Genomic DNA, 10,803 nt, shown 5'->3' on the forward strand with positions numbered 1-10,803 from the left:
GGGGAGCTGGGGTGTCGGGGCCAGGGGAGGGGCGTCCCTTCGTAGCCCGGCGTTTGGGTGAAGCGGTGAGACGGCTGCGTTCGCTCGAGGTCCCAGGGGTCTGGTCTGAGGGAGGAAGGGTGCCTGCTTGGCGGCAACGGGACTGCGCTCGTATTTATCACAGAGCTTTCTCCCTAAAGGGGCTTTGTAGTTTTAACCAAGAATGAAGGGTGTTTATTGATAAAGCCTGCACCTGAGTGAAAGCCCTTAAATTTGAGAGTTCAAAGCGCCCTTGTTTTCCAGTCCCCTCAGTATATTTGTGCAGCTGATGCCTTTAATTCAGCTCCACAGACAGCATGAGTGTGCTTTGACTTTCAGTCTTTTAATTGATGTTATACTCTGTAGCTGTTGATGAGCAGCAAATTCGTGCTTTGGTAAACATATGCTACAATACATTTCTAAAAGTTAGTTCTGTTACTTAAAATTCTCAGTACAAAATTCCTTATTCGTTCTGATCGGTGAGGTAGAACACATGCTGACATCAAGTCTGTCATTGCTTTGTAATGCATAATGCTTATTCTTGAGGATCAGTTTACCAAGTGCCAGAACAATTTAACCTTTTTGTTGTTCGCCTTTGTAGATGGAAAACATCCAAACAAGCTGAAATGTCCACAAATAAATAGTCCGAACAAAAATGGAGACAAATACAGCTTTCTTGTAGAGGAATGTGCACAAGGATAAATAAAGATGCTTCAAGGAGAGCAAGAACAGTTCTTATCCTACAATGGAGAAGTCCTGGTATTTCATTTGTCAAAACCAAAACATGTAGAGGGAGCAGCTGATAAAACAGTGAACTTAAGTGTCAGAAGAATGGCATTTGACAGAGATGCTCAACTGTTCATTCAGAAATCTTCTGGAGTGTTCAACATGCATGCCAGTCACTTAGAAGTTGAAATAATTTGCTGTGGCTGCACAACAGATTCTAGAACAGGGATTATTCTTCCCTGCATTTTGATTAAAAAGAAAAAAAGGAATAATGTTGTCAAATACCTTCTATTGTTGCTTCACAGCTCAAATCAGTTTGAGCAGTCCTTTCATTTTAAATTAGATTATGAACTGAAAGAAGACATAAGGTTGTTTACTGGCCCTTCAGTCTTGTGGAGACATGCCAACAAGCTGTTCTACATCTCTTCAGACACCTGCACGGTTCTAAGTGCTCCTGCTCAGGTTTCTTCTGTTGTGTGGACAGGTGAAATTGAGGGTGAAGGTACTGTTGCTTTAGGGATAAGAACTGCTTGCCTGCTAGAGAGTGAAGATGAGGATGAGTTTTCCGCTTCAGACAGAGCCATCTGGGGTAGTGAGTTCTTTGGGTACGCAATTGAAACACAAAAAATGTTAACTGGCACGAGCTTCATGCCTCATGCTTACAGCAGGGTGGTATCTTCTGTCCATGTCTGCAAGAATCAAATGCTGAAAAAACAGCTTCGAATATCACTTGTCACTGTAACTCACAAGAATCAGCTTATTTGCTTCCAAGAAGGTCGCCCTAAAGGTGTTTGTGAACTTCCTTATGAGAAACCGTGTTCAGTTAAAACAGTTCTAACCAGTACCAATGATTTGCTATTTGTAGTGACTTTTGCCTCTGGAAATATCTGTGTTGTACAAAGGAGAGACAGCTTACAGGTATTTGTGGCTTTAAACAGCTTCCTTTTATTACTGTATCTTCTTTTGTGTATATTGTCCTATTGAAAGTTTCTACAACTGAATAGCTATATGTTTGGGTTCTAGAGATTATTTTTTGTGCTATTGTTACTTCTGTTAACCTGCTCAAGTATAAGATTGATTTGCTTTCATTGCTTACATATATATTTGCAAATAAACCCTCTATACTATTCTTTAATAATGCATTTTGTGGTGCTGAGCCAATGCTTGTGGTGCTCATTGAAGACTACCATAGTATGAAAACTTGAAATTGCTAACATGATTTGTATTAAAGTGAAGGTAAACTGATGCCATTCCAAAGCATAAACTTCTCATTGGCGTTTTAAAGCGTTTGGAGCCTCAATTCCTAGTAACAAAAGGTTTTGTTTCATGGAAATGACAAGAAGAGGCCTTGCTTTTGTTTACCGATGTCAGGACAGACAAAGTAAACTTCAAGAGTTTTGTAACACTCTGGCAAGAAGTCTTACATAATTCGGAAAATGAAAGTTTGTGCTATTTAGTTAGCATTATTGTACAAATTTGTCATTCCCTCAAACATATCTAAGTGTACAATGCAGCAAAAGATATTTCTAAATGTCAAAGGTAATGATTTTAACTGATCTGCAGGTATTAACTGTTCTAAATAAATGTTACAGCACTCAACTATTCATATGTTAAAGTACACTGAAAAGCTGTTATCTTTGTCGTCTGTGTTGTGGAAACTGACCTTTAAAGAGAAATGGCTAATTTTTCCCAGAGTTTCCTGGAGGCTCTAAATGGTGCAGTGAGTGCCTCAAACTTCTTTAAATACAGTATTCCACATGCCTGAATAGGCTGCCTCTTTATAGAAAGCAAGATTCATCAAAATTAAATCTCAAATACAATATTTATTCAAATATACATCTTTTTAAATCTCTTCTACTGTAGGTTGTTTCCAAATGGCAAAAAGTGAAGTCTGTTCTGGTGGATGATTTTATTGGCTCTGGAAATGAGCAACTGTTACTGCTTTTTAAGGATGACTCCAATACAGAAGTGTTAAGTACATTCAGAATAACAGATCTTGGAGCAGTCAACTATGCAGTAAGTTCAACTTGCTTTTTCTCAGCTACTCAGTCTGTGCTTACTAAATTAAGAAAACCTCAAGAAATCATTAAAGTAAAAATTGGATGTGTGCTGTGAAATGCCCTGAAGTTTGAATACAATGTTCCACACAGCAATTTTAAGTTACTGAAGAAATTATTCTACTTACTTGATAGCATCAACATTCTTTTGGGAAATACAAAATAACACTGTTGAAAATGCTTCACATACATAACCAGTTTGCTACAATACTTAATTTTCGGCCAGAAATTCTTACAAAAGGCCATAGTGCTTGTTCATTAACTTCTTATAACTAGGTCTTTGCATTATAAACTATCAACCTCTAATTGTTTACAGAATGTAAGATTTATCTTTTGAAATGCCTACCATGATTCTTCTGATTTTCTGTGTTTTTCCCCAGGTTTTTATAATTCTGTGTAATAGCCTGTACCTTACTTTCAGCTTTTTAATTAACTGGGGATTTGTTTTGTTTTTTTAGAGTGGTGTTAAGTATGAACATGATGTTCCTGCTGCAGCAGGATTGGAAGAGAATGGTTTGCTTACTGTCAGAGCCCTTGAAACAAGATTACAGGTTTGTACTCAATAGTTGTGCCTCCACATTCCAAGTTACATTATCATTACATTATCTAAAGGGTGAGGTTAATACTGGTTTTTATTGGAGAGGTGGTTCAAGTCTGTGCTCCATTACTTGCACAAATGCATTTGGGTCATTGGAAGGGTCTAATTGCAGTTTAATTAAACTTCTGAGATAATGCTGAAGGCATCCTGTCCAAGCTTCATAACAGAAATTTTACTCACAGATGTTTAAACTTCAGTTTAATAAAATTAGAATGTTTACTACTTTTTCTCAACATTATGTATTTTGAGATAGTGTAGTGCTATTTTTCTAGTGAGTGTTGATCAGTGGCAGTTAACTGGGAAATAAAGCATTATGGCTTGATTCTTTTTCCATGGACTGCAGTCAAGTTGGCTTTTACTTTTTGCCCAAATTAGTGACCAAGGTTATTTCACCACCTGATGTTTCTCCTATTGTTATTAGTAGTTTTATTAGGATAATTTCACAGAATAGAAGCTAAAATGTATCCTTTTAGTTAGCAGTATTTATAAAACAAGCTGAGAGGGACATTGCCAGAGTCCAAATAATCAAAGGAAATAGCTCATTGCCTTTCTTTCTTTATACTTTTCATCCTGTTAGTAAACACCAAGCATCCTATATGTTCTTTTGCATTATTGGGTGCTGACCTGTACCAAATAAGTAATAATTGACAAAATGGCAAGATTATGTAAAAAAAGAAAAAAAGACACAATACAAACAAACCACAAAAAACCCCAACAACTCTAGGGGTAGCATAAATCTCAAACTGACTAAATCATATGAGGCTACTGTTAGCTTGCTAAAAGTGCTTATGTGATAGGAGGTAATTATTTCCATCATTTGAGAATTAGTGAAAACTGAAATTAGGATATTGTGGCAGTTTTATCTTTTGCCTTTAAAAATTAAGTCATTTAACTGGCAAAAAGTTTAGTACTGGAAGAAAAGGAGAGCTATGAGCCATTAGGAAAAAAATTAAAAAGACACTTCTCTAGTTCTAATTACAAAAAGATGTCTAAAGAGGTATGCATCTTCCAAAAGATAAAACTATTGTTTGGAGAATACTGGACAATGTTTGGTTTTCTTCCCTACTGGAAGGCAGAAGAAAGTAGAACTTGGATTAATTTCAAGGCCCTCTTCAGGTCCCTTTCAACCCTACATTTTTACAGTTCTTCAGTTTGCACATTAGAGGACTATTTGCTTTCATGTGCAGAAGAGCAAACTTCCTTCTAAATGCACTTTTTTTTCCTGTTTCTGGATTCTTTTGGGTGGTCATATTTTAAAGCTAATTTATTTGCTGCTGCATTCTTTCTCTACTCATGACATTACTTTCTTCCTCTACAAAACAGAAATGAGTTTTAATCTGTCATTTGTTGCTTCTTTCACTGTTGTAACAAAGATTGTCCACCCTGCCATTGACACCTGCATGTTCTGTGTAACTTGTCTTTTGACTTTGTTCCTTTAATACATCAATTTGCTTTCAAATGTACAGCTTTGTGATATCTGTTAGGATCAAGTGAATAGCCTGTTTTGCACATTTTTTTTTCTGGAAACAAGCCACTAGCTGGAGATTTCATGTATCATCTGCTGATAAAGTTGTTCTTGCAGAAAAAGAATCTTTCATAAGACCTGATTTATAAATTTCTTATTTTAAGGTCTTTTTGTTCTCTAATTTTCAAAGCGACATGCTAGCACAGGCATAGAAGCAAGCTGAAAATCTTCCTGTTTTAATGCTGTAAATATTTGAAATTGTCATGCTGATGAAGTTGGTACAGGTATTTATTTTTTTTTTAACCTTACTGTGGTTTCATTGTTGAAATCTCCATAGTGCTGCATGTTTCCTTGAACAGTGAAGTAAATGTGCTGGTTTTTGTCATCTGATGTATAGCTGAATTTCAAGGATGATTGTTTTGATGCAGTGATGCTTAGCTTGAGAATTTCCAAAGGTTATTTAGCCCTGGAGTGGTGCTTTTTCTAAATTCAGGTCTCCTAGGAATTTGCAGTCAAATAATGTTTTGACAGTCTCTGTGGAATCTCGTCTTTTAGGCCAAAATGGAATAGCAGATGCATCCATTTTTCATATCTCTATTGCTTGCCACTTATTTCACATCTATGTATTTGTTTTCTAGCCATGTAGGACCTTCAGCAAGACTGAAGTGTGGCCCCTGCATATATATGAGTTGGAGTCATTTAAGTTATACACAGTAATGCATGGAAGTTTCAGAGTGCAGGTAGTGAAATTGAAGGTTATCAGTAGTAGCCAGCATGGATTCACCAAGGGGAAATCGTGTTAGACTAATCTGTTAGCCTTCTATGATTTACTGGATGGGTAGATGGAGGGAGAGCAATGGATGTACTCTGCCTTGATCTTAGCAAGGTTTTGACACTGTCTCCCATAACATCCTCATGGATAAGCTCAGGAAGTGTGGGTTGGAAGAGTGGTCGGTGAGATGGATTGAAAACTGGCTAAACAGCAGACAAACACCAGAGCTCAGAGGGTCCTGGTCAATGGTGCAGAGTCCAGTTGTAGAGCATTAACTAGTGGAGTTCCTCGGGGGTCACTGCTGGGTCCAGTCTTATTCAGCATCTTCATAAACTACCTGGATGAGGGGACAGAGTGTATCCCTAGGAAGTTTGCTGATGATACAAATCTGGAAGGATTGGTTGATTCACTTTGAGGCCATTCTGTGAGACCTGGACAGACTGGAGAGCTGGGCAAAGAGGAACATAATGCAGTTTGAAAAGTAGAGTCCTGCATCTTGGGAGGAATAACACCATTCACCAGTTAGGGGTCCGCCTGCTAGAAAGCAGCTCCATGGAGAAGGTCCTTGGAGTCCTGATGGACAGTAAGTTATCCATGGGACAGTAATGTGCCCTTGTGGCCAAGAAAGCTGATGGTATCCTGGGGTGCATTAAGAAGAGTGGGTCCAGCAGGTTGTGGGAAATTCTCCTCCCCCTCTATTCTGCTCTAGTGAGACCACACCTGGAGTATTGTCCAGTTCTGGGCTCCCCAGTTCCAGAAGGATAAGGTTATATTTTAGAGTCCAATGAAGGGCTATGAGGATGATTAAGGAACTGGATTAAGGAACTGGAACTGGTCTTATGAGGGAAGGCCGAGAGACCTCGGGCTGTTTAGTCTAGAGAAGAGAAGCCTGAGAGTGAATCTTAATAATGTATTCAAATATCTGAAGGGTGGGTGTCAAGAAGAGTGGGCCAGTCTCTCTTCAGTGGTACCTTGTGATTGGACAAGGAGCAAAGGAAAAAAAATGCAACACAGGAAGTTTCACCTCAACATGAGGAAAAACTTCTTTAGTATAGGGGTGAAGGAGCACTGGAACAGGCTGCCTGGAGAGATGATGGAGTCTCCCTCTCAGGAGACTTTCTTGACTCGTTTGGATGAGTTTCTGTGTGACCTGCCCTAGGATCGTGCTCTGTCAGGGGGGTTGGACTTGATGATCTCCCAAGGTCCCTTCCAACCCCTACCATTCTATGGTATCAATCTGTGTGCTTTTGATCTATTCTGTTATCTTGTGTCCAGTCTGGTGAACCTGAAACCAGCCTTTTCTCCTCACAAGGTTTTCTTCTTTAACACTCCTTATAGTATCCTCTGAAGAAGACTTCCTTTGACAGAGCACTGCAGTTACAGTACAACAGCTGAGATTACAGGGTTTCTCACAGTTTAGTTGACTGTTTTGGCAGAAATGCCACAAAGTAGAAGTGGGTTTTTTTATGTCCGTTGACCTGTTCTCCCTTCAAGTATTGAACAGTTTTGTAAGGATTATATTGCCAAAATATTTTTATTAACTAGTTTCCTTTGACTTGGTTAGCCTGTTTTCACACAGGTATGTTTTTAATCCTTACTGCTGATTCATTGAATTGCTACAAGATCTAATTGTTTTGTTCTATGATGATGATTTGGAGGTGGGTAGAAAATTGTTTAAGATGTGTTCTGTATGTTTGACTTTTATTACTGTTTTTAGGGCAAATTTTAAGTATTTTTCTTTCTGTTGCTGTGGGTTGGCTCATTTTATTTTGTATGTTTTTTCATAAGGGATTTTAGGCAATTGAAAAACTTAGAACCAATTATCATATGAGCAGCTTCAGCCTATAGATCTCTGAATCCTTTCCATTTGATTTCCTTTTTAGAAGTTTCACAGTTCTTGGCTCAGTAGTTTTAGCTCTGTATGTGTGGGTATTTATTTATGAATACTGCAACTTTAATTGCACTTTGTCAAATCACTTTGCTGCTCTCCTTACTTCTAAGCCTTAATTTGCATTGCTTTTGACAGTGGCTCATCTTGTCTGCTGTTAATGCTGCGTTTACTCACAACTCTATTGTGTTCAGCTCTGGACTGCTTTGTTTTTATGTTGATGTTTCCTTTCTATTTTAAGGTGATCTAGTTTTATTTTCTTAGTTTCACAGTGCAAAGATTATGACTTCTATTGATGCTTGTTGCTCAGTGCATCTTCGTATCTGGCAGAAAGGATGTGCATGTCACTTGATGTCTCTTGTTTCAGAGAGGGTTGATGGGGGGTGCTACTCAGTCCTGGATTGGCCATGTACATTTCAGGCCTCTTTCTTCAGTTGCTTTGTGGGGCAAAGGGGTTTGCAAAAGACAGATTGGTCAGTAAGTATACATCAGTGAATCTTTTGTCATTTTGAATGTTTGTCTGTCTCTTCTTTCCCATTAACTTTCTCTTTCTCTGTTGCTTATTCGGTAGTTACTCACCAGTGGGAGTAAGTAATGGTTCGGTATTCTTAAGAACTCAATTAGAAAGGTATTATAGACACATCTTTATTCTTAAGTCTTCTCTTAACCCAAGACTGGCACTGGTTTATTGCTTGGAATATGGTACTTATAATGCATGGTTTGATCAGTGGCAAATATTTTATTTACAGAACTTACCATGATCAGTGCTACTTGCTTTAAAGGCCCTTTGCCATTGCAGCTTGAGTATCACTTTTCTTACATGACCTGCAGGATTGTGACCTGATTATAATTGATCCTAAATTGGGTTTTTTGTTAATTTTTAGGTTTGATTAATTCAAAGATGGATGGGGGGGGGGGAAGTTTGCTTTTGCATTCTAATGGTGAGATTTTTTGTCCCTTTGGCAGCACTGGACTTTTCAGGATCTTGTTTTCTAGAAAATAGCTTTTATGGACCTTTTGCAAAATCTTAGAAGCTGATGCTGGCATGCTTTTTTTTTTAATTATTTTTTTATACTGAGTCTAGCCTGCATGTATGTCTATTTGTAAAACTATCAACTCTTTAATATATGTACTTGACAATGCAAGTCAATTGCAAGTCAATCAATGCAAGTCTGGAGAAGAAATCAAAATTGATATATTCCAGCCGAAGATTAAATTGTGAACAGTAATGAAAGAGACAAAAAAGTCTATAATTTGATAAAGTTTACCTTAGATATATATCTAAAACTCTGGGTTTAATATTGAGAGCTCAAGGCTTATTTTGGCAGTAGAGTAGCCTGACTTGAACATTTTTTTAGAAGCATTACTTCAGGAACACAAGGACCTTAGCTTGTGATACTTTCATAAAAATGAATATCTAAAAAGAATCATAGAAGTGCTTTGGTTGAAAAATACCTTTAAGATCATCAAGTCCAACCATTAATCCAGCACTGCCAAGTCCACCACTAAACCATGTCCCAGCACACCTACATGTCTTTTAAATACCTCCAGGAATGGTGACTACGTTACTTCTCTGGAGCCTGTTCTGGTGCCTGACAACCCTTTCAGAGAAGAAATTTTTCCTAGTACCCAATCTAAACCTCCACTGGCACAAGTTGAGGCCATTTTGTCTAGTTCTATTGTTTGTTACTTGGGAGAAGAGACCAGCCTCCACCTTGCTACAACCTCCTTTCACGTAGTTGTAGAGACTGATATATGATCTCTTCAGCCTCTTTTTCTTCAGACTGAACAACCCCAGTTCCACAACCTCTTCTCATTAGGCTTGTGCTCCAGACCATTCACCAGGTTCATTGCCCTTCTCTGGACTCGCTCCAGCACCTCAATGTTCTTCTTGTAGTAAGAGGCCTAGAACTGAACACAGTATTCCAGGTGCAGCCTCACCAAGGCCAAGTACAGGAGGACAATAATTTCTCCGGTTCTGCTGGCCACGCTATTTTGGATGCAAGCCAGGATGCCATTGGCCTTCTTGGCCACCTGGACACACTACTGGCTCATGTTCAGCCAGCTGTTGACTACCACCGCCAGGTCCTTTTCTGCTGAGCAGCTTTCCACCCCAAGCCTGTTGCATTGCATGGAGTTATTGTGACCCAAGTGCAGGACCCAGCACTTGGCCTTATTAAACCTCATACAGTTGGCCGGAACCCATCAATCCAGCCTGTCCAGGTCCCGCCGTAGAACATTTCTGCCCTCAAGCAGATGAACACTCATGCAATTTGGTATCGCATCCAAACTTATTGAGGGTGCACTTGATCCCCTCATCCAGATAATTGATAAAGATATTAAAGAGAACTGGCCCCAACACTGAGCCCTGGGGAACACTACTTGTGACTAGCTGGCAGCTGGATTTAACTCCATTTACCACTCCTCAAGCCTGGCCATCCAGTGAGTTTTTTAGCCGGTAAAGCATATATCCGTCCAAATCCAGGAGAATGCTGTGGGAAACAGTGTTGAAGGCTTTACTAACGTCCAGGTAGACAACATCCAGAGGCTTTCCCTCATCCACTAAAGAAGTCATAGAAGATCAGGTTAGTCAAGTAGGACCTGTCTCTCATTAACCCATGATGACTGAGCCTGATCACCTGCTTGTCCTGGGCATGCTGCATAATGGCACTCAAGGTGATTTACTCCGTAACCTTCCCTGGCACCAAGGTCAAAATGACCTCTTGGTAAGTTCAAGATCAGGTCCTATTTGCAGTAGACCTATACACAAGTCTAATGATAATTTTTATCTTTTACAGGCTGGTTACACCTCTGTTCAAGAGCTACAGCAGCATTTAGAACTCAAAAAGAGGGTTATTCTTGAATCTTGCAGAGCATTAATAGATCTTGTTGAAGAAAGAACCCATGTTCTACCAGCTGCAAAAGAGGTAAAATGCAGGAGACTACAGATCTCTTCTGAAATCTGCTGAGCTGTTTGTGCTTCCCTCAGCCACTTTTTGCTTCCACCAGTAGGGACTACCAGCATCAAAACTAATTAATCTGCTTCTTAAGTCTGGTTCATTACCTAAATCTCTATGTAGATTGGATTAAATTTAGTTGTCTTGTCTTGAAATTAGTTTGCACAATACCTATTGACAACTGAGTTTTATGGAGTAGCCTTTAACAAAAGAGTAACAAACAGTAGGAGTGACAGTCTTAATAACTGCCTGTGATCTAACATGTTATGAAAAAAGCTGTCATAAATCTGTGTAAGTAAAATTTATTTTATAACAGGGAAAG

The 10,803-nt window shown here is 38.9% G+C and overlaps 1 protein-coding gene across 1 annotated transcript in view; it reads left to right on the plus strand.

The window, feature by feature from the left end:
- The first annotated feature begins 726 nt into the window (after nt 1-726).
- The window catches only part of FANCB (Fanconi anemia, complementation group B), a 15,789-nt gene continuing 5,712 nt past the window's right edge, over nt 727-10,803 (plus strand). Inside the window, exons 1-4 of the mRNA XM_010008560.1 lie at nt 727-1,662; nt 2,608-2,760; nt 3,260-3,352; nt 10,323-10,451. Of these exons, the coding sequence (XP_010006862.1) occupies nt 727-1,662; nt 2,608-2,760; nt 3,260-3,352; nt 10,323-10,451 (1,311 nt within the window). The remainder of the gene's footprint in view (nt 1,663-2,607; nt 2,761-3,259; nt 3,353-10,322; nt 10,452-10,803) is intronic.

Source organism: Chaetura pelagica, unplaced genomic scaffold, assembly GCF_000747805.2.
Source record: "Chaetura pelagica isolate M959 unplaced genomic scaffold, ChaPel_1.0 scaffold722, whole genome shotgun sequence".
In the NCBI taxonomy this organism is placed as follows: Eukaryota; Metazoa; Chordata; class Aves; order Apodiformes; family Apodidae; genus Chaetura; species Chaetura pelagica.